Source organism: Ammospiza caudacuta, chromosome 6, assembly GCF_027887145.1.
Source record: "Ammospiza caudacuta isolate bAmmCau1 chromosome 6, bAmmCau1.pri, whole genome shotgun sequence".
NCBI classification, from domain to species: Eukaryota; Metazoa; Chordata; class Aves; order Passeriformes; family Passerellidae; genus Ammospiza; species Ammospiza caudacuta.
In genome coordinates this window covers 45,470,395-45,495,079 of record NC_080598.1, presented here as the reverse complement: position 1 = coordinate 45,495,079, position 24,685 = coordinate 45,470,395, and the positions used below count along the sequence as shown (strand labels likewise).

Sequence of the window (24,685 nt, the reverse complement as noted above, 5' to 3'; positions counted from 1 at the left end):
AGAGGGGAAGGGAAGGGGATGAGGGATGACAGAGCGCCGAGGAGCTAAACACCAGCTTACAAACAGAGAACAGAATCACATAACAACACTGGACCAATGGACTCCAAGACACAGTGACAAGACAGATGGACACAAACAAGACGCAAAATCACTACTGAGAAATAAAACAAAAGCAAAGAAACCCCATTAAAAAAAGTAGATCTATAACTCCGAGGCTGCAAGAAGCAGCCAAGGGTACTGGCATAACTCTTCCAAAAAGAATAAATTATAATATAAATAAAAAATAAAATCAAAATAATATCCCCCCCAAATCATACACTACAGACTTGCTCGGTTAGCCTGAATGCATAGCTCTGATGGAACATACGATGGTGTCATCACAGCCCATGCACCAGTTAATGAAGGCCATGGTTAGTTACATCAGCTAAACTACAGCATGCCAGAAAAATGATCTTGCACTGACCCAGAAATAAAAGATACAACAGACACTCTGCATTGCAATAAAATTCTTTTTATGCCATCTGCAGTTTCTAGGGCTCTTTACATTGGAAGAGTTTTTCCTGGGAATATGCAGGGTAAAGGGGAGGGTTTTTTTCCTTCTGGGTGTTTTTTTCTCTGAACTCAATTGAAAAAAAGGGAAAAGGGGAAAAGCAGGATAGAGACTTTGCAGAAGTTTAAAAAAGTAGGAAAATAAAAATAAAGGAGAGGTAATACTCTTCATTCTTTTAAACACAACTTTCTTGGGATATCAAAAAATGTGAATTTCTTGAGGATGGCAAGAAAAGATTTTGTTGCCTTTATTGGTTTGCAGATCTATATCTCATTCTTGAGATGATGAAACCATTATTTTGTTGGAAGAACTCCAAAAATATAAATTGAGAAGTACAGCGATGATTTTAAAAATTAAAAATTAGCAGTATGGCACGATTACGAGCCAAAAAAAAAAAACGAAAAGGAAAGAAATATAAAAGAAACTAAAACATCAATCACCAAAAATTCATGCGGCACAAGATGAGGTGAAACGACAGAAAATGTTCTTCAAATATATACAATGTGTATATCTATCGATATATACACGGAGCAGGTGTGTTTATATCGATTGATATACCTGTATAATTTTTTTGTTCTCCCTGCCCCACCCTACCCCAAGGCTAATTGGTAGATGAAATTATCAATTAAAATCAAAGAAGTAAATAAAAGGAAGAAGGAAAAAATCAAACAAAAAAAGAAATTAACGTGCTTTGTTCACCAAGAAATAACAATATCATGCATCTGTCCACACCAGCGGATGCCAGGGTTAGATGAAGGCATGAATTTCTGTGTAAACATGTGATTGGATGATAGGGACTACTGCTGATATTGGTCATTTATTGCTTTAGCAAGTAGATATATATGCACACTGTATATATATAGTGCATATATAGATAAAATATCCTCATGGTGGGGCTTTTGGACCTTACATAGATAGAAAGACCAATATGCTGAAAATCAATCTCAGTATTCCTAATGTAAAAAAAAAAAATAAACACAAAACTAAAAAGAAAACAAAACTTCCTGTAAGTCATCTGCATGATTGTAAAACTCATTTGATTTTGTTTTGGCTGTAAGATTGTAGCTAGGAAATTCCACCAAACAAGTGATGCTATTAGACCCTGGGAAGTGCTGTGGATGAGCCCCTGTCCTTTGGGTCCATACGGGATTCAGCTTATGAGATTGGAAGTCTATTTCTCTGAGTACTCAGAGGCATGCACACAACTTTAAAGGCCATTTCTTACTCACAACATGAGAAATGGGGAAGCATTCCTGCTTGTCAGAGGGAAAGACCGTGGGTGACTGAGCACTGGACTGTGGGGAGTGTTCCAGTTAGAGCAGTGAAAATTCCCTGAGTGCTTCAGGAAGGTTGATGCAGTTATAGAGGACAAGAGCCAAATCAACACTTTTTTTGGTTTCTTCAGTGGACTCTTCACTCCCTACATATTGGTTTTTGTACTGTGCCAGCTGTTTCGGAAGACAGATTATGCTTGTTTTCCGCAAATCAATCTCTGACCCAGGCAGGCTGCAGGTGGATGGCTACAGGCCAGTAAATTATAGATACAGAGGGCATATCTGTTGGATATGTGCCTCCTGTGTGTAAGTGTACAAAACTTCCAATGCAAAGAACTGTAGATTCTGGTGTATCTACTGCTGTGTCCAGTCCCCCATCAGAAAGGCTTACCAGTCTGATTAAACAAGGACAGCCTTAACATATATGAAGCCTTTTGGGAAACACAGAGTAAATTTCCCTGGGGAAAGAAAATCACATTGGAAATTGATGGGCTGATAGGAAGGGAAAACTGGCAACTGCACCAGGGAAGAAACACAGGATGTGTCGATCCTGGGAACAAGGATTAAGCCCTACAGACCATTTCAAGAGGCTGTATTGTGGGCTTCAGGCTAATTGGTGAGTGTTTGAGCCTCACTGTTTTGAGCAGTCCAAGGAGCAGCTTGGGCTATGATCCCAACCAGCTGCCTGGCCACCAGCATCCAACCTGCCTGGTGCCAGAGCTCCACTAATGGACATCCTTAACAGGAATGAGGGCAATGGTGTGAGGAGACAGCAACAGCTGTCAGGAAAGCATAATTATCATCCTCAAGGCTTTGAAGTCTCAGTAAGATCAGATTGTAAGGGTGCTCCTCATTTCACTGAAAAGAGATAAATGCTCTTCCTTCACAGTGCTTCCTAGTCATTCCTTGTCTGAAAAGATGTTTTCCTTACCAATCTTACATTCTCTGAAAGCAGATGAGTGACCAAAAAACCACCCCAGAGCTGTTCTCAGAAGCACAGACTCAGAACCTTGGCTTGAGTTTTGAGGAACTTGAATATTTGAGCCTCAGATCTCCTTGGAGCAGGCCAGAAGACAGTCCTGTACTCATACCAGAGAAAAGCATCTGCTTTGGCACAGAAAAAAGAAGATTTTTGGCTGTGTACTGCGACAAGCAGAATTTTCATAGAGATAAAAGAGGATCTTCTCTTGACTGTTAAGCAAATGTTTCTTCAGGGCAGATAAACGCGTTTTTTGCCCCCTGTATAATTTATATAATTTATAATTTCTGTGGATCTAGAGATCTAAGGGTATCTAGGCTTGTCTGCAATAAGATGAATAGGGGGCAATTTCTGTCCCTGAACTGGTTTCTTTTACATTACATTAAATACAGGGGGGTTTTGGATCCACAGCTGTCATTGCTGTCACTTAGAATAATTCCTTATGTATACATTCATGTCTACAGGTGATGTCTGCAAGCTACCTCAGTCAGAACAAGTCCAGTGACAGCTCCTGTTTTTTAAATGAAGTTTTTTTACCAAAATTCAAAAACAAGAAATCACTTTTGGAAGGGAGCCACAAAGTCTAAGCCAGCCTGCTATAGTGTTTCAAGTCAGCCTGGAGAATCCTGAAGAGAGCAGAGTTAGGGAATCACCTTCACACTGTCTTTTTTGAAAGAGACGCAGTGTTCAGGCACAGATTGTATGCACATGAGATTCAGGTCTTAGATTCAACTGTCAATCAGAGTTAAGTGGCAGTAAGACCCTGCCAAATGGTCCTCACATGGTATTTAGTCTCAAAGAGGACATGATTTTCAGCCTCTGAGTACACCAAAAACAAAGGCTTCAAAAGGACTCTACATAGCATACTGCCTCTGATTCCAGACCAAGACCAAAGCAATATCCATAGGTACTGGGATTTGATTCTGACCCATATGAAATCTGAAAACTTCTGATCTGCAGGGAAATATTTTCTGCTGCTCTTGTCTTGGCTATTGCACAGCAGGTTCATAGCGATGTGTATCATATCTCACAGCTGCAGCAGTGAGTTCAGTAACCTTTACATTACTAGACCATGGCACTGAGGGTGATGGAAGGCCAAATTTGGCAGAAACTCAAGAGCTTTAAAAGCTCCACATTATCAGAGCAACAAAAAGAAGACTGTGCTGGGTTAGGTCATTTAATTTTCAGTCTGCTATAAAAGGAATCAGGCAAGGCAGAAGGCAGTGACCTGTCAACAGAAAAGGATGAAGCAATTTCAAATGAGCCCAATTAAAAAAAAAACAACAATAAGTTTAAAAAAAAATCTGAAGCCACACGCTAGAAAACACAAGCAAGATTATCTGGATCTTTTCTCTCCACAATGTACATATTTAAATACCAGATCTTGGCATGTGGCCAGAATTCTGACTTGGCTGGTGAAGTGTAAAGGCAAACACATCTGCTCAGCCAAGCCAGCACTACTGGATTTTGATAAGCTGGCTCAGATTGCTTTAGTGCTCCAGAGCAGAATGGGCTGAATGAGTGCTTTGATACTGCCTGTATGGCAGACACTATGCACTGAGAATGCAGACAATAAGATAGACAAAGAAAATGAGAAGCCCCATAAACCTGCTACTTTTCCTTCTTATTATGATGGAATGAGTGAAGTTTATGCAGAAAGGACCTGCATATTCCTCCTCCTTCTGGCAATTTTGTACACCAGCACCTCTGAGAGCAGAAGAACTCAAAATCTGGAAGTGCAGATTTCATCAGCAAAGACCATCTGGGAGACTTATTTTTACATATAATCAAGCTAACTTTTATTCTCAATGTCACAGTAATTCCCTAGAAAAGAATCAGATTTCAGTGGCTAATGTGGTCTATGCTCCTATGCAGGAGGAGTAGGGTGCAATGAAAGATACTGGGGAAATTTACAAGAATGCCTGGTAGTTTAGGAGAGAACCTTCAGCAGATTTTCAGAGAATCATATTATTTTGCACAGCAGATATTCAAATGTCTGCAGGCACTTCTATCTGCCAACTGTAATGCTTAGCAGGATTTTCAAAAGCAAGTAATTTTTACAAATCCAGTTTGTACCTGTTTGTAGCATTAGATTTTTAACTGTGTCAGGAAGGAGGTATTTTTAGTCTGGAAATGTTGCTGTACAGCACTATGAAATTTCATGCTAAACATGCTGTTTTTCCAAATTTCTACTCAAACTTTGATTTTTCCACTGGCAGCACAAGCTGAAAATATTGCTCTTACAATTTCTAGCTGTTGAAGTTATGGTGATTTTTTAAACAAAAATTTACAATAGGAGGAGTCTGATAAAGACATCCTTCTGTCCTTTAATTGAAATACATGACAATCAGAATATAAATTCAAAAAAATAAGTCTTCACATGTTAGTGAAGCTTTAATGAAGTGACTTCATTTCTTTGCATATCAGTTGCAATAACTTTGCCCTTGTGTCTATGGTCCTATTAATCTCATGCCTCACTTTCATTACAATCACTGTGCTGGCATTTTATTACTATTTTTATTTAAACTCTCAGTACCCCCATTGTTTGCTTTTTTACTTCACAATCTAGTTATATTTTGACTGATTTTCCTCCAGACGGGGAGTAGAAAATTTCATAGAAATCTGTGAAGAAAGAGATGGGAAGAAGGCTGAGCTACCTGTTACCAACAGCCTGTGTCACTGCCTTCACTGTCATCAGAGGGAAGTCAAGAGTATGGGTGGAAGTTCCCAGCTACAATGCAATGCCAATCTCAGGTTACAGCAAGACCAAGTTCTACTAAAAATGCAGGTACACCATGACAAATTGAAAAGAAAAGTGAAAGCACTAACCTTGGGTGAATTTTTATGTTATTATTGTATTACTCAAATGGCTTCAGGAAATTAGAAACAGAACATTTATAATACTTTCTTGGTATTTTTTGTAAGAAAAAAAAAACCCATCATCCCAAATAAAACAAAGCAAAAACAAACAAAACAAAGCCAAATGAAAGGACCCTCTCAAACTATTTATATGTTTCACTTTGAAAGACAAAAATTCTAACCAAAATTCCTCTTTTTCTTTTAAATGTACACAGAAATTCGATGATGTCTGTTCTCTATTATAGAAATGCTTAACTCATGGCAAGCCTCAAAAAAGAAGACTTGAAAAAGCCTGTAAGAAATAAAGTAGACTGCAGTTGCCTGCTGGATACCACATAAAATATCTCACCAGAAAGAAAAGCCATCAATTTATCAAAATGTATCTGAAAGGGAGAAGTTGAGTCAGTTCCACATGGCCAGTCCTTCTGACTCTTTAATGGATACATTTTGAAGCATCACTGCAGATAACAAGGCAAGAATTACTACTAATTTTGTTATGTTAAAACTATGTTTTGGTGCTCCCCAATTTCTTTGGGGTCACAGGAAACAAAATTAGTATAAACACATTACCATGTTAACTGTACTCAAAATCCCATGGACAAACGTATCCCTTAACATACATCTTCAGAGTAATTAAAAAGATTAAACATTGCTAATAACTTATTTTTATTTCACTTTTCTCTTCTGTTTTCAAAGGTTCACCCTCTCCACTTCATAAATCTTCATTATTTGTCACACTCCATATTGATTTTTTCTTCTTACATTGTTAGTAAAGTAACATCTAGAAATATGTGAACTATTAGCTGGAATCACATTTAGAAAGTTTGCCTCTCCATGCGAACAACTTTATATAAAGCAAATAGTGACTACATATTGGTGTTTTGCTGTTGCCAAGTCCATGGGATCTGATGCTTGGCTGTATAGTTTCTTATTTTATATACAGTGTATATATACATGAGTGTGTATATATACACATATACACACACATATATACATATATAATTATATATGTATACATTCACACACATATAAAATATATGTATGCATTGTTTTTTGCAAATGAAATCAGAAAGCAAGCAGAACACGACTGACCTGACTTACCTGTACTGGGTTCACAGTCAATGAAATCTTCATCATCACTGGAACATTCAGCTGATGAGACGATGTCATCTGTTGTCTGGCAGGTGAAGCAAAGGAACAAAAGAAAACAAAAGTAAGATATTTGCAAGTCAAGAAGCTATTACAGAGGCAGCTAAATATCCAAGGTTTCACAAATCTAACTTTTAAAATATTCAAGTTGTACCAAGCACTCCATATATGCCGGTGTAAATGTGTCCTCCATTGAGTTGGAGTCTCCTGTCGGAGAAACAGTGCCTATCCTGTGCTGCTGAGTATTTCAGGTGTGCACAGGTGCTGTGCACCTGCTGGGCTGTTTAGGGCAGCAAGGGGATCACACTGGTGCTGTTGGACGAGGTACAGTGGGCTGCAAAGCCTGCTTGGCTGGCAAACTGCCCTGAGCAGCCGCTGTAGATGTGTCTGCTGGGAGGAGGCTGGGCTCCTCCACAAATACCAGTATCATGCAGGGCCAGCCAGAAGGCACTTCCTGAGAGGCCTACCATGTGAGGCATGCTCAGACTGAACATGCTTTCTGCAAAGGAAATACACAGTATAGACCCAGACAATGCACATTGCTCAGCTAGCAGCCCTCTGCTGTGCCCGATGCACCACTCTGGGGCAGACATAATTCCTGCTCTGTTAATGCACCTCTTGGGCTGGAAATATGGTGTTGATCCACACAGTAAATATCTGTGCAGCTCACTTGTTGCGTGATGAGGAACTGCTGCATGTGTCAGGTATGCCCAACATGCAACCTCATCTCCTTGCTTAGCAAGTGAACAGGGATGTGGATGCAACTAGGCTGACTGGATGTAAAGTCTGATTCTGAAAGGGTTAAACCAAAATGTAACCATTCACAAACGTTACAGGTTTCATCACATTTCTTTGCATTTCCAGCTGGTGATATTTTCTTCTTCTTTTTTTTTTTCAGTTTTCATTTTTTATATTTTTTCTTTCTGTGTGTGTACTGCTCTAATTAATGAGCAGCATGTACTGCAGCATGTTAGAGAGACGTGTACTGGTGTCTCTTCCCAGCAGCATCTCCTGCCTGTAATTGCTGCAATTAGTTGAATTAGTAATGCAGACCATTAGGGAGAGCCTGTGGCAGCCTCTGGACACAGGTTGTAATGTTCCTGTGCACAATACAAAATTACCCCAGCTCAGCAGCATTGGCTCAACCACGGTTTCTGGTGAAACTGTCTCCCTTAACAGCTCTTCCTTGCAGAGAGCTGCCTATTCTGCCAAGCAGTAGGATCAGTGGGATGACTCCTGAAACAAAACAACTGAAATGCTCCTCACCAGGCAGGAAGCATTGCTGAACTCGGGAGCAGGACAGCTGCACTTCAGTACTCTAGGTGAATACTGCTGGGAATCTCACATCTCAACAAGACAATAAAATCCTTATCCCTTATCCCTAAAGACTCTCCAGCTTTAAATAAGGTCTCCTTTACATTTTTATATCTGCTATGGCTGCCTCCAACATGTTCCTTCTTCCCTTCACAAAAGAGTTCTGAGGACTCTGCCCTTTCTTTAGCCTCATGGGCTCCCAGCACTAGGAAATACCTCTGATCCCGGCTAGAAGCTCCTTACCCTCCCTGTCTCTGTTTGTAATTGAGCTAAGGGGAGAAAAAGAGAACCAAGAAGTCAGTCAGAAAGATCAGATTGAACCTAATGATCCTTCAGTCTTGATTTCAGCGGCTTAGATTGAGCCAAGAAAGAAAAACAGGAGAGGTCAGTTGCAAGTAAAAATTATAAAAATAGAGTATCTGTGAAAAAGCCAGTCATGAAGTATTTTACGCGTTACTCAGTCATACCCAGCATGGACATTTGGCAATGTTTTGTGGAATGCTATCTTGCAGTAGTTTCATGCTTAAATACTTTCATTAAATACTTCCACAATCTTGCTTCCATCGGGAGTCAAGATTAAAAGGAACTGAAGGTAATATGTTCCTGCCTCACATGTCAAGGTCATTTTTTTAAGATCTTCATTCAGTCATAGAAAGTTGAAGAATTCTGTTAAATCCTGCTGACTTCTCTTAAGACAAGCTGGCTTTAAAATTTTGTCTGCTCAGTAAGGGTACAAGAAAGGAGGATTGCACAAAATAGAAATTTACTTTTTTCAATTCTCCTACTCCTGTCACATATATTTTAGAAAGTATTATTTATCCCCAGAAACTTTATAACTAATACAGTAATCACATCCTCCAACAGTCAAATGCAGCTGTCCTGGGTAAAAAGATATTAGTTTTTAATTGCAGCAATGTAAAGTAATTTAGTACAATTTAGTAAACAAGGCTATACTGCTAGAAATTTTTAAGCTGGGGAAATGTAATTATAGAAACTGGAGATTCATACTGTAGTTGTCTAAGGGTAAGGATGGCACTGTGAATAAAGAATAAATTAAGGATAGTACTGTGAATTAAGAATAAACTACCCATCACTACTAGAAGACCTTGCTCAGACAGTGCTAAACCCCTGGCAATTGGTTTTGATTTCCAGGTTAAATTTAGATCATGTGGATTTTGGTCTTAGCTGAACATCTGAAAATTTACACTTCTCATAGAAAAACGGTGATTATTTGCTCCAGTAGGAAATAAACACAAAAATGATGACAATGTATTGTTGTCACTTATCAGCTGCTATACCTATTTGATTACCCCCTTACTTGCTCAGATCTAAAGGCTTAATGCAACATTAACATGGAATCAAATCCAATTGAACTGACAATGTGATTTAGTATTTGTAAAGAATAAGGAGTTCCTTTCTAACTATTTTTTTCCTCTTACATATTGGGGGCATCATATGAAACCAGGAAGGTTTTTTGTTTTTTTTTTTAACTGGACACCTCCTTGCAACAGGACACTGGTAGATAATAAAAGTTTAGAGCATTTTGGAAGTGATCAGCCAAACTGAGGGTCAAAACATCCTTCCAGACCTATTAATTACCCTACATCTAGTTTGGGAAGTCCCTGTACCACAACCTGGAAAGTCATGAAGCCCGGCCCTTGTTCCTTTTCCTGTTCAATTTCACATCTCATAAGCAGCTTAAGGCAGTACATGCAACACATTTATGCTGCACTCTGATATGGGTACTAGATTTCCTGCTATAAAATCCTCTTGCAGCTTGTGTTGGTTCTGAACAGAGAAGGGCACAGTAAGCCAGACTCAGACAAAATGCAAATATGTGATGTGCAGTACTCATCAACCCTGGCAACTTCAACCTCTATTTGCACTTTTTCATGACTGGTTCCACACACGATTTTATCAATTAATCTCCATCTTTCCTCTCCATCTCTATTACATACTATTTCACCTGATATTAATTTTTTTTTTGCTTGGTGATTGCTCTTTATCCCATCCTGTTGATTTTGTGTATAAAAATGAGGGTTAGAAAAAGAAAAAACCTCCAGAAGTGGTGTTAGATTTAAGTCAAGGTCATTAACAAGATCTCTAGAAACCACAGAAAAGATAAGTACACTAATCTGTCTTGCCATTTCCTATCTTGTATTTTTAATCTCAGTACTTTCCATCACAATTCATCACTAACTGATTTTCTAGTCCCACCACATATTGGTTTTCCATACACCTTCCGCTCAGATACCAACATCTGAATCATCCCAAAGGAATAAAGCTATTTATGAGAAAGAACAGCAGATTCCTGACCACAGGAACAGGGTCAACAAAACATCCAGAAGGCCATTACTTCTTGTAGGAAGTAAAGGAATTTGTACCTTTCAAGACCCTCCTGGAGCTGGGAATTTTCAATGGATGTTTATTAAACTTGCTGGTTCCACAAGACAGGAGAGGCTACTGAGCAGAGACCCTGGAAATCGATCCACTAAGATAATTTCTTCACATCAGAAACAGCTCGCTGTGAGGCAGTAAGCAAAAGCACTACCCCATTTCTGGTCACTTTTCCCCATTTTTGAAATGGTTCTCATTATACTCACCCACTGGCCCCAGGGAAAGTAAGTGGATTCATGCTTTAGTGTCTGCCCAGTGATCTAAGGATAGTAAATGCTAAACATTCTTATGTACAGGCAAAAGGATAGTAATGAAACTTCTCCATATGCTGTGATGGAAATGATGTTTGTGTTTTCATTGGAAAGAACATGAGAGAGAAAATATTTTTCTCTTCCCTATATTAGCTAAATTCTATATTAAAAATAATAAGTCACACTATACTATTTTAAAATATGTATTTCATTTCTAAAGAATCCCAGCTTTGAAATTACTTGGCCTGTATTAAAGGCCATAAAACTAAAGATAGGTATTATAATAACTTTCAATAAAATTTCTCTCTGGCAGGAACCCTTTTTATTCCTTCCTCTGAAAGATTTTTTTATGGGATTTATATTATTATTTTTTCTCTCCCTCTCTCTAGTGTTTAATGAAATTGCTTTGGAATAAAACCAGGGTAGGAGAAAGTGCTAAACTCTGAGTCCACCCCAGAGGATTTATGGGCATACTTACCTTCAAATTCTTTCTATTTCACTGAATTGGCTCCCCATTCCTTTCCATGAATTATTAGTTCTGTAATCACCTCCTCCTAATTATTCACTCTAAGGGCCTCTTCAATCTTGACATGGTGATAGTTCTATAATCTTTGTTCATTACACTGTATGTACTGGTGTGGGATATGTAGTGCAAGGAAATTTGGCATGGTGTGGCAAGACCTGCTCAAGATCACTCCATTCCTGTCCAATGTTTAAATTCCCCAAAGCCCTAATTTATGTATCAGATCCCTAACCCTTGCTCCTTTGTTCTACACAAAATGGCAGGTGGTGAATCTTCCTTTTCCCAATTGCAAAGTTTTTTTGACACCTTGCTGTTTGGGTACACCACTATATAAGAAATATTAAGAATGCTGGATAAAATAAGCTCTGTCACAGAACAGCTTTATGAAATTATAAAAACACACCCAGGAATGATGGAGTTCTCCCTTCCAGAGGGAGAGAAAAGACAAGGACCCATAAATTCAACCCTTAGACAAATTCCTGCAGAATTACACATTTGGCAGTTGCTTGACTTGATAAAGTAGGATTCAATTTTCCTACTTGCCTTTTTCTTGAAATTCTTCTGCACACTATACATGTTACTTCCAATTCAACACCATTATTTGAAAGGCAACACTTAAGGCTTTGTTGTGAGAGAAGTGTAAATCTATTTGCCACCGAGGAACCACAATTTACAGTACTTGAAATATGACCATCACAAAATGCTAGGCACAAATATTTTCCCAAGAGTGGAGAAATACAGTTGTATTAACCTGGGCACTGCATTTGCCTTTCACACCTAAAATATACAGAGATGAAAGTCAACAAACTTTTTCCTAAATACAAGCACTTGACCTCCTCCATTGCTTCTATACTGCTGTATTTTCTATAGATCTCAAATTTATTGTGGTCTATGGACTACATATTTTCCTCTATACCTAAAATCATAGAGTATAAATGCTTCCTTTAGAATAGCAAAAAGTTAGTGATGCTGTCCAGTCTTCTAGAAATCAAGTAGTTTCTTGGCAAAGAATAGGCTCAAGGCATTTGCTGTCATGTGAAAAAAAGATAGCAGATGAAGTGTCTGTCTCATTAGGAGCCATTTCTAGTTTGAATACCTCCACCTTCTGTACTTTAGTAACTGGGCTTTTTAAAGAACTTTTCGTATTCTGTTCACACTATTCAATTAAATGAGAATCCTTCATCTGTCCTTTCTACACGTTACATTTGTTTCTCACTTTTTAATTAATCTTTATTTGCAAAATACCCTGGAGGTCACTACAGTATAGCAGACCTGAGAGACTCAGTCTGGACAAACTCAAATTACTACATACAGATAGCAATAATCTGCATACAAATGGGAAAAAATTAGAAATGTTGCAAAAATCATAATGAAGCATTACAAAAGAAGCTGCAATCTGGGACTGTATAAACTTTTTAGGGGAGTCCTGGGTTTCCTGTCTTTTGCTAAAGCATATAAATCTCATTACTGGATAGAAAAACACGCATTTTCTTATCATGGGACAGACACAGCCACAAATATGTGCAAGCCCTTTGCACCCCCACACACTAATGCTGAGGTTCTGTCTGCCTCTGCAGAAGCAATGCATCAGAGAACATTAAACTAATAATTTTTCCTCATATAGCTAATTTGAGGTAAATAAAAAACCAAGAGGACCAAATCTTCTGTTTGTTTAAATTGGCATTGATTTCAACCAGACTGCAACAACTTGCAGCAAGAGATAATGGCTCACTACTTTTAGTTTTGGACAAATCAATGCCAAAAGATTATTGGAGTAATTTTAGTCAATTCAGAGAAGAGCCACTGAAAAGAGAAAAGAACTTGACAGATGTATGAATGAGAGGTTTAGTAAAACTAAGCATCAGAACTTGATTTAACAAGGACTTAAGGTATGATAAATTTTTACAGGTGTCACAAAGGACATCAGGAAGAATGATGAACTATTTAGAGTGCTTCAAAAAAGGATAAAATTAAAAGAAAAAAAGGTGTTATTTTAACTAAGCAAAATCTCAGTAGTGATCTTTATCAACTATGGAGAAGTGTCCAAGAAATACCAGAAACCATTAGCACTGAGGTCAAGCAGTTACCTAAGCCATCCTAATGGTAATGAATACCATTAGTGTACATGCTCTAATAGGCAAGAGCTTGCTCCATCTATCTTCAGTCCAATCTAATCACTCTAAATCAAGTCCATATTTGCATCTTCTCTGTCACTATGTAATATAAACACATTACACATTTCTCTGTCATTGCAAAGCAGGCAGCAAAGCTATCCAGCACAGCCTTTCAGTTTGCTGTGCTCAGAGCCAGAATCACAGAATATTCTGAGTTGGAAGGGACTCCCCAGGATCATCAAAGTCCAACTCCTGGTCCTGCACAGGACAGCCCCAAGGATAACACCCCGTGCCCTTTGTCCAAATGTTTCTTGAACTCTGTCAGGCTTCAGGCTGTGACCACTTTCCCTGGGGAGCCTTTTCCAGTGCCCAGCCACCCTCTGGGTAAAGAACTCTTCCTGATAGCCAACCTAAACCTCCCCTGACACAACTTGAGGCCATTCCCTTGGGTCCTGTCACTGGGGCTGGTGTGTTACCTACCAAGAGGCTGGTGGGTATCCAGCAGGCATGTACCCTTCAACAGCAGCCCAGCAGAAGTGCATCTCCTGGCTGCATGTTCCTGGCTGGATATAAAACCTGATTTGCTGTCAAATTATAGCATTAGGTTGGGATCATGAGAGAGCAACACCTCCACAAAATCAGCCATTTGTCCACTACTATGGCAGACAACAGATTAAGGAACTAGGCAGTTAAGTAAGAGAAAGCAAAAAATAATCTTCCCAACTGTATGTCAATCTAGATTCATGAGCAGTCATGATTAAAAAGAGCTTTGAAAGCTTGAATTATTACTTTGAAAGCCAAAAGCGTGTCTCACTAAAATCAATAGTTCATTAAGACTGTAAGTCTGACTCTTCTGGACCAAGTTTGATGCCAAATTTCAGAGACTTTGTTCTGTGCCTGAGCTGTGGAAAGTCAACAGGGAAAAAATCATGTTTCTGCCTTTTGTCTCTGTCTGTTGGCAGTGGGAAGGGTGATGATGTTGTGAGGCAGTGTGACTAGAGAGAGAAAGAGAAGGCAGGGCAAAGAGGGGAGAAAGGAAAGTGGGGAGGATTAATTCATCTGTTGTTCAAGGCACCCTGACAGGGGAAAGAGAAGTATTGAACCACAGCAGCTTAACCCAACTTCAATGTACCTTCCCAAAAGCATAAGGAATGTAATTCTTCATGGTGTTCTGCTGATAAGCAAATCCTCCTAAATCCTTTCAATTTATTTCTTGGCCTGAAGAAATTACATATTATTTAGGAGCTAAATAAATAAATAAAATTTCATTTCCATGAATCTAGATTGGCTGTTTATTGATTACATAGGCCCACAGAGCCGCTTGCTTTTCTATTTCTTTCCTTTCCTAACAGAACAGGCTCTTTTAGACTTGAACTAGGAAAGCATCAACTGGCAAGCCTTTTCCAGACTATTCAATGTAACCTTCAAGATTTGCAAGAGCTTTAAACTGGGCTGTAAAATACCATTTATTGGTTTTAATACAAAAGATAGTGTCTTCTCTCACACCAAAGCTGTTTCTCCCCTCTTATCAACCAATTTCTCCTTTCCATGTGAATTTTCCTTCTTCCAAACAAGTACCTTTAAGATGAAAGTTGTGTGTGTATACACTGAAGACAGAGACTCTTGGAAGAACCACACAGGAGGAATACTGACACTGATTATACTTTTCATAATTTGATGAAGGAGCCTGTGCTCCTTCCATATTATATTTTTATTTCTTATTGAAAGAAACTGTTACTTGAAACAGAAACCATCAGTCCTGTGTTATATAACCACAGTTATGCAGATGGTGCAGGTGAAAACTCCCTAAGAAAGGTAAAGAAGGTATTCCCATCATGAACTTAAGTGACTAAAAAGCTTAATGCTAAAAATCAAGCCTCTACAGCTGACCCCACAACAACTCCCACTCTAAAGTCCATGAGAGTTGCTGAAGAACAATTTGCTGAAATTCAAACACTGCTCATGAATGTGACTTTTTGAATATTACATTAATCTACACAATGGTGTTTCCCAATTCTTGTCCAAAAGTCTTCAAGTGAAAGACGTTTCTTTTAGGCAATGGTCTGAAAATAGACACAGTGTGTTCTACCCTGTGCCATTATCCCACTGAGAAGAGCCAACAATCATCTGAACACACAGAGCAGCATAAACTTCAACTTCCTGCTCTTTTCAGCATCTGCTTAAAGCAGGACACAGGAAGCAAAAGCTGAATAAAGATTCTTATACGTATGTAGGAAAAAGCCAGACTATTGACAGAATTCAGCATACTGCTGGTGTGGGCTCTAGTGCCTTAGGTACACATTGTAATATATTATGTTAAATGGCCACAGAAATAATTTTATCATTATGGTGGGCTATGAACTGCACTTGCTGAAAAACAAAATGTTACATACTCCACCAGCAAAAGGGCAGGGCAGATCACTGGGACGCAGTTACTTTTTAAATTGCCCCAGGCCAAATTGCCAAGGACATTGAATCAGAGCCCACATGCTACTTGATTTTATTTTCCTGATATTGTCATAAATTTGCTATCTGACGTCAGCAAAATTGTCCCCTTTCCTCGTGCTTCTGTTTATATTGCCAGAAAATGGAGAGAAAACAGATTCTCTGCTTGCTTGACATACCATCATAACTTTAGTAAACATTTTACATCCTCAAAGCAAAGCCTAAGTACAGAAAACTCCTTTACCTTTAGTAAAGGGAAGCCTATGTTTCAGAAAGTTAGAGACTCAAATGATGGGAGATGAATCAGCTGCCCTTTGAAGACTCAGCCTCTAGTAAGAGTAAATGGGTTTTTCTTTGCGTGCTAGCTGGCACTTAATAACTGTGTCAGAAGAATATTTTTCATTTACACTTTGCTCCTTTGCTGGAAATCAATATGTCGTTTGCTGGCATTTTCTCCTGGACATCTTTATTTAGCTTGTCTTTTTCCTCAGAGGGGAGGGAGTTGTATTTGATTTTGTTCTGTTATTGATTGGATCACTCTGAGCAAGAAATAAATAACTAAGCACAGCACAGTAGCTTTAATGACAATCTCTTAAGCCTCAAAATCTGCACACGGTGTTGCACTCCCCCCTAACACATGATTCAAAAGAAACAAATCTGCAAAGTACAGTTACTGTATAGAAAAGAGGTAGTGACATGTGCAATTTAACTGGCATTTCTACTTATGTGATCACTTAATAAAATTATACAAGTTCTTCTTCTATTAAAGCAGCACTCCTTTTCCTGCAGCACCTGCTGCTGGGATCTCATAATCTCTTGCAAATGAGGTTTAACGAGAAATTAAAGATACGGGAGATCTTCTCCCAGCAGACATCGTTCTCAGGAGAACAGAGGAGCCTGTTGACACGCTGAGCCCTGCTGGCAGTGCAGCCTGGTCCCCGGGGTACAGCAGGCCAGCGGGGGCTGGCGGAGGGGCAGGCGCTGTGCCCCGGCTGCACCAGCAGCACCAGCCCCAGCGATCCTGCCGGCGTCCAGCGGGAAGGGGTGGGCAAGCCAGCCCCAGACCCCTGCACAGTAATTGCCCATCATATTTTTTCTTTTTAACTGGGGAGTTCTTTATCTCCTCCCCTGTGTCTCTCTTAATTTCTCTTACTCATTATTACATTGACCACAAACAGCTGGCCGACACGGCTGTAAAATTCATAAAGGAGAAAATACCCTAGTACAGGTCCAAACCGTGGCACTTAAAATCTAATGTGACAGGGAATGTTATTCATAAAGTAACAATAAACGTAAAGACTCCGAATAAATGTGCCTTAAAACAACTTCTGCAATTATTATAAGTACCTCTGAGTGCAGTAAGATAAACAACTATCTTTGAATATTCACATTAATGCGCTAGACTATTCTTGCCAGACAAATATTCCTCCTGCTCTCCAAACATTAACCCACACTTAGAAAATGGCATTTAAATACTGTTACTCACAGGATTCACACATTAGCTCACAAGGGGAAGGCAGTTCCCACACATTTAAATGCAGAATAAACATAAAGTAGAAGAAATAATTGCAGAATAAATCCTGGCCCATTAGGTATCAACCAGCACCTAGAAATGCTCCCTGAATAGCGTTAGAGAGTACAACATTTAACAAAGGAAAATAGCCCCTAAATACCTATATGTAAGCACATATGCAACATACATGCTAAAAAAGGCTATGAATGGTTTTAATTTATAAACAATAATTAGTTTATAAAGACAAAAGTGGCTGTGGTAAAACTCATATTTCCCAGGAACACTGACAGCCTCTTAATCACAAGCCCATCCTTCCTCTCTTAATATAGGATGTAAATGATTATCAGCACTAGTACAGAGACATCTGTTTACTCAACAAGAGGTATATATTACCATTATCCTATTAACATACCGACATTATCACAGTGAAATCTAATAAAAATTAATAAAATTAAGTTAAACAGTTCTAGACAATATTTCGTATTTCACTCAGAAATACAGCTGCTAAATAGCTAATGTTTAAAAATCATACTTTTCTATCACTGCCATTTTTTTCCCATTTGAAATATGGGTAAACAAACACCTTTACTGGAGGGACAGGGAACTGACTTAACACCACATTTTAGCAAAAAACATGTAACAAAAGAGTAAACAGAGAAATGAAATCATTACCACTACCACCAGGGATCATGGGGGAAAACTTAGGAAAGTTAGAGCCAGAAATTGGTCTAATTATAACTTTATCAAGGAAAGAGATCTACTCCCATCAAACATATACCCATCAGCTTAAAAAACATACTTGGTCTATCAAATACTGATGAAACCAGGTAAACTTCAGCCTCATGAGGTGTGGAGCATGACAAATGGCTCCTGAGCATTAAATCTGAAGTGAACTTCACTTAAATGGCACATGAAGTGGTCCAAGCTGCAAATGGTTGTTATGCAAGAAAATTTTGCTGTTGGGTAAGGCAGACTCCCATGCTTAGCAAGCCTGACAAACACTTATCACTGCTGGGTTTCTCAGCAGCCCCTGCCTAATCAGAACATTTGCCCTGCGAAGGATAAGAAGGCCATTTTCCTTGCTTATTTATTTAGTTTTCTAGTGAGTTTGATTAACTGTGGTAAAGACAAATCAATCTTTTGTGTTTGTGTAAAATGGAAAAAGGAACAAAGTTAGCTTTAATGGCCCCAGAGATGCTCAGCTGGAAGGCACTTACTGAGCAGAGAGCTAGACAAAGGAATTCAGGCTTTAAACACCATCAAGAACTGGCTGACATCATCTATACTTCTACCTGCTTAAAGGAAAAACAACAAACCCACTCCACACACAGTGAAGAGGCTTTCTTTTTCTCTGCAATTCTCTATAAAGGCATCAAGTACTACAAGGTTCTTCCTTGTGTCTTTCAGATTTCCATGGTGTAATTTGGGAGATACTAGGAAACAAGTATCCAAAGGAACATCATCAGAAGGAGAGAGGATTTGAAGCTCTAAATCCATAAGAATTCTTTTATTGTAAACTTGCTTCTCAACTCAGTTTTGTGGCAATTTTGCATTTTTGACATCAATAACCTCTTGGCAAGTACTGAAAGATAGCATGAAATTCATGCCCACTATGAAATGAAAAAGCTTCTGCATAAAGAATTTGAATGAGACACTTACCAGTTGAAAGTAGAACTCTGAGAAATTTTTCCTCTCATATATTCTGATTATAGTGTTGACAACAGTGGAAATCACAAAAGAAATGATGCCATTTTAATGCAATGTCCATTAAAAGGGTTTAGTAATACAAATAAACACCCAGGTCTTCCAGACTATGGACAGCCAAGTTTTAGCCCATGGAGGATTTAACCTTAGTCTTAGCAAGACATAGAAAAGGACATCTTGACCATCATGGAGGCAAAATGTAGCAAAAGACCCCATATTCAAGATATTCCAGACCCTAAATAGACAGACAAAAGTGCATGCTTAGGTTTCTTGATACATCAGTTTCTGCTTTTTCATAAGAATTAAAAAAGCAGAAAGAATCAGAACTTTTGTTCTAAGAAAAAACTCCATCTTCCATTGCTGTAACACCTAAAGCAACAGCTTTGAGATGATGGTATGTTTCTGGTCTCTCCTGGGAGGAAACAAATTTGGCTCCCTTTAAAATTCCCTTTTCAATGGTGTCATTATTGTAGCTTCACTTGTACCAGAAAAAGGACATAATAGCCACTGAATTTAAAAGGTGGTACCTCTGCATTTTCAGATGTAGGCTCGACTCACACTAAAGAGATTACTGGCATTACAGACAGGAGGGCATACCCAAGCTGGCAGAGCTCCTCCTTTTAGGTCCAGCAATGCTGACTGAAGGCCTTCTGCCAGCAGAGTTACACCACCCATGAGTGTTTCAAACTCAGCTGACAATAATTGGCGTAGTTTTGTCCATATCAGGATTTTGACTGGCAACAGCAAGCAAAATCAAAGCACGTGCATTTCTGCACTGTGGGACATGCAGTGAAGTTGTCAGAACTCCAGAGTATGACACTGTATTCCTCTGAAATGCTTGAGGATGGAAAAAGTGTTTCTAAGAAATCCTGCAATTAAGTCCAATTACTAGCAGCTGTTACTAAATGTCTCACAGTTATTAGCGCACTTCAGTCAGAAATTTGCAAGTAAAAGATTGCAGTCAGTGAGATTTCTTTTGATTCAGAAATCTCAGGTGAGAGGGGTCCATTATTTTCACCAAGTCTGCCTGCCCATTTTACACAACTGTGAAATTACACAAAAGAGCTGAGTGCCAGGATGCCTCTGCCACTGATTTGCAATGACTCTTTACAGGGCTCGTAATATGTCAGCACACCATGGCTTAATTTTTAAGATAGTGAAGATACACATGTATCTCTTGGAAGCAAATATTTATAAATTGCTCTGACAGTACCTTGAGGACAGACCTATGTAAAGCATCTGAAGAAAGATTATAGAATTCTGAAATTGTTTGGGTTGGAAAACATTCAAATCACTGAGTCCAACCATTAACCTAACACTGCCAATTCCATCACTAAACCGTGTCCATACGTGCCACGTCTTTTCAATTCCTCCAGGAATGGTGAGTCAACCTCTTCCCTGGGCAGCCTAGCTTGATTGCATCCAGTTCTTTATATTTTGTGAGCAGAAAGACTCACACTGTCAAAATGGAACTCTCATATGGACTGTAACAAACTGTTATGCAGGGCTGAGGTAGGAGGGACATAAGAAACATTCTGCTTTCTTTAATGTTTTGTAATGAAATAAAATATTGGAGGTGACTGCACAGTTCCTACAAATGGAAGTTCCTGCAGACAGGAATATCTTGCAAATTCTTCTCATCAGTGGGAAAAGCCTGCAGTGCACATCTATAGAAGTAAATGGCAGCAGAGCTTAACACCAAAGGCAAATGACCCTCAGAAAAAGATCCCTGCCATGGTGCACCACCAGTACTCATCAGACCACAAAACTTGCTTTCACAAGCTCTAACACAGCTTTTCCAACAGGTGCAGAGTAAAGCTCTGTAACCTCTCTACCAGGCAGCTTTGAATCTTAGCACCTCATAGGTAGTGGAACAAATTACCTGTGTGGTCCCAGGACATCGCTTTTACCTAAGTCTCCCACTTACCCAGAATGTGCAATTGATCGAAACAAATGCTACAATCTGACACCATGGAGTGCTTGACAGCTGTCAACTCATTAAGTTCTATTCACTGGCTTCCCACCTCCTTGCCAATGTATTACATAAATTGCATTTTAGCTGGCAGCCTTTTCCTTTGCCTGAAACCATTTTGTACTGAGCATATTTAAGTTCATTGTTTTTTTTAAAAATGAATTTATTCCCTTCCCTTTGGTAATTTGCCTTGCCTTGCAACAGTTTGAATGGGCTGCAGGATACTGTTTCATTATCAAGCTGCAACTGGAAATGAATATTTTATAGCAGCTGAACAGAGGTTGGGCTGTAAATGACTATATCCTAATTATACAAAACAAAAGGAAGACAGAAAGAAAAATGAATTTAATTAATGAAATATTGATGCAATTTACAGACAAAGGCCTTCCCATTTAGAAGGGATTCCCTGCATTGTGAATTTTATAAGGAGCTGGAAGTTCACTGCCTCCTTCTTGATTTATCTAGTTATGTGTCTCATATTTAATTTTTGCTTCTTTCAGATTCTTTAAAATGCCTGAAGATATGTCTGGTATCTGTCCACACTAAGTCACAGATGTAAGTGCTTCAAATGCAAATATATACTTATAGTGACTGTTATAAGAACATGTAAAAGCAGAGCAGAAGTGCAGTCATGCTAGCTCAAACTCCACTGAAGTCCTGACTCCCGCCGCTGGCATTAGACATTTATGATTGCTGACAGATAAAGGATAAACACAAGAGAAACCTGCAGAAGTGCTTTTCTCTCACATATGCTAGTTGGAGTGGCAAGCATCAGTTAGGAAGTGGTTACACCTGCAACTCTGTGCTGTATAGATTTTGTATTTCATGGTTCTTAATGGGCTTTTCGACCACATGCTGACATATTAGCTTTTTAAATCTACTTATATTTTTTTTCTATAATATCATATGGCAGTCAGTTCCACATTTTGTACAAAAGCATTTCCTCTAGTTTGATCTCTGTCTGCTTCTGCCTTATTTCACTCCTCAACCAAGAGAAACAGTGAGCAGTCATTGCCTAGTCACAATTTCTCAGATACATTTTGATTTTAAAGACCTCTGTTATCACCACTTGGTTACCAATCTTTCATCATGAAGAATGTCAGCCTATTTAACCTGTTCTCATGTGGAAACCATTGCATACCCTGCAGCTTTTTTATTCATCATAGATCAGCTTTTGAGAGGTGATGGCCAAGTGAGTGCGATGCAGAAGGAAAGGCACAACACAGCTTTACACAGTGACACAATAATAGTTTAGATTTTTTTTCCCCCTCTAACAATTTCTAAATTTTGGTTTGCCATCTTGAATGCAAATTCATGTCTAAAAGTTACCAAATCTGGTCATTTGTTAGCATACAAACTAATTTTCAATGTTCTATGTGGTTAAGATATATAAATCAGTGCCAAATAATGCATTTTTTTCTGTCCTGGCCTCAGTTTATGAAATTTTTGAATTAAAGGCCCTATATCTGAAGTGACTTATTGATTCCTCAAATGCTTCAGAATGCCATCTGTTGAACTGTATATGGAGTGTGATCTACAAAGAACTAATAAAACTTTTAAGAGGATGCTGCATTTCTCAGCCATTCCTAGTCCAACAAGCTGACACCTTTCTGAGGTCACAGAAGGCACCTGAATAAGCTCCAGGGATGCCTGACAGGTTCACTGAGTCAGGAGGCAGGAGAGCATTGCAATGCATAATCATTTAAAATGGACTGGAGCAAGCCACACAGATCAGTAACAGACAGGAGACTCAGTATCACAAACAGAAATGTGGAATGTATTATACATTCCACAAGTGAGGACCCACTGTAGAATCTCCTCCAACTTGTTTCCTTATCTCTTTTTGATGGTAAATGGTCTTTATTATCATGCATGTTGTAAAGTGAATTAGGCTTCAATATAATGTCAAAATGCTGTCTGAATAAAATTAGAGGATGAGAATAGACCTGAGCTTCAGAGAAAATCACACACAGCTGTACTTTGTAGCCCCAAAGACAGTTAAAAATGGAAAAACTATGGCATATGTTTGCCCAAAATAACCTTTATCTTCAATACACCTGTATCATTTTGGATGAGCATGACTTTTCACCCTGGTGTGGACTCTATTGTCCATTGAGGATCAGTAATGAAATACTTTTAAGGAAACTGCTCTGGTTTAAAGTTAGTAAGGTCAAAGAATGCAGACTAATATATCCTATAACAGAACCAAGCAACCACAGAATCTGGCTATATGTGAAATGCAGATTTCAGAAACGTGGAGGAGAAGCTATTGACTCTTGTCAGGTCAATCAACCAATAGCAGTAGGCAAATCTTGGCAAAAGCAAGAGAAATCATTGACCTGAAAGTGTATAATCTAGAATTTTCTCCAGGAATAGCTTCTTTAAATCCTGTATAGGATGTGAATATAAAAGACATAAATGAAAACACAACTCCTATACAGTTCCATACCTAGCCATTGATTTAAGTAAATATAATTTCTCATCCACTTCAGCAAAAAGAGAAAAATATATCAGGAGCGAATGAATGAAATAAATGGATATTTGACAGGTTTGGAAGGGAGAGATACCTTTCACAGACTTCAGTTACATCTCTCCCTGTGCTATGATTTGTTTTCTAGACTTTAGTCTCCATTTCCCACGCACTGTTTCCACCTTCAGCCCAAAGCTGTCAAAGTCTTTCTGCTCCTACTGTGCCTCTCCCTCCCCTGCAGTATTACTGAAGCTCAGCAGCTTTGGTCTTCTACTTTCAACATTACTCCTCTTTTTCTCTGCTACCCCTTCTTCTTTCAGACTCTGAGGAAAACTGAGTGGCTCTTTAATACCAACAGAGATACTGATCATAACTCAAACACAGGATTTTAAATTTGCAGGAGAAAGATTTCTTTAAATTACGTGCTATCAGAAGGCATAAAACTTATATGTGAAGATACAACAGCTATTACCTGAATTTTAACAATGATGATATTATCCACAGCCTCAAATCAGATCAGGATTCTGTTATTTAGATACTACAGTATAAACAGGATAAAAGAGACCTTGCTGCAAGTACTGCTGCTTAGGTGAAGAAGCAATATATTTAGTACAGCTGACAAGGAAATAACAGCTCAGTTTTATGGTGAGTTATGATTTTAAAAGATTAGCTTTTGTTCTATGCTTGAACAAACCCAGATGCCTTTTAAAAACAAACTCAAAACCAGAAGGTTATCAAAGAATCGGTTTTGGATAATAATGTTTTTTTCCTTGCACCTCAATTTCAGACATACCATTCAGTGTGTGCCCGACGGCAAAGCACCCACTGGACGACACCTTGGAGGGTGCAGCCCCCACGAAAGGATCCAGGCTTGACATCCATGCTTCTGAATAGATAAAAGCAGGGAAATTTCTCACTGCATCAGGAGCGTAGGAACAAGAACCTGCAACATCTCCTTCCCACAGCAGTGCCCCGATTGCAGCCTGCTGTGGGGAGAGAGCCTCTCCCCTCCTCGCACGACAGAACAGAGAGCACGGCAGAAGACAGCCTTAGGAAATAACACTTATAGCCAAGATTAATGAAAGTGCAGAGGAAGTATGGGCAGAAAAAGACTGTTTGGCTAAACATGGATTCCTTAATCTGGTTAGCCTGGGACATTTCCAAAGAGGCT

The 24,685-nt window shown here is 38.9% G+C and overlaps 1 protein-coding gene across 7 annotated transcripts in view; it reads right to left on the bottom strand.

The window, feature by feature from the left end:
* Positions 1-24,685, bottom strand: part of NRXN3 (neurexin 3) — a 908,017-nt gene that overhangs the window by 31,426 nt on the left and 851,906 nt on the right. For 6 of the 7 annotated variants that reach the window (XM_058806342.1, XM_058806340.1, XM_058806341.1 and 3 more), the window contains one exon: positions 6,764-6,839. In XM_058806342.1, coding sequence (XP_058662325.1) covers positions 6,764-6,839 — 76 coding nt within the window. Of the gene's footprint in view, positions 1-6,754; positions 6,840-24,685 lie in introns of all 7 variants that reach the window. The other variant, XM_058806346.1, reaches the window with a different exon arrangement.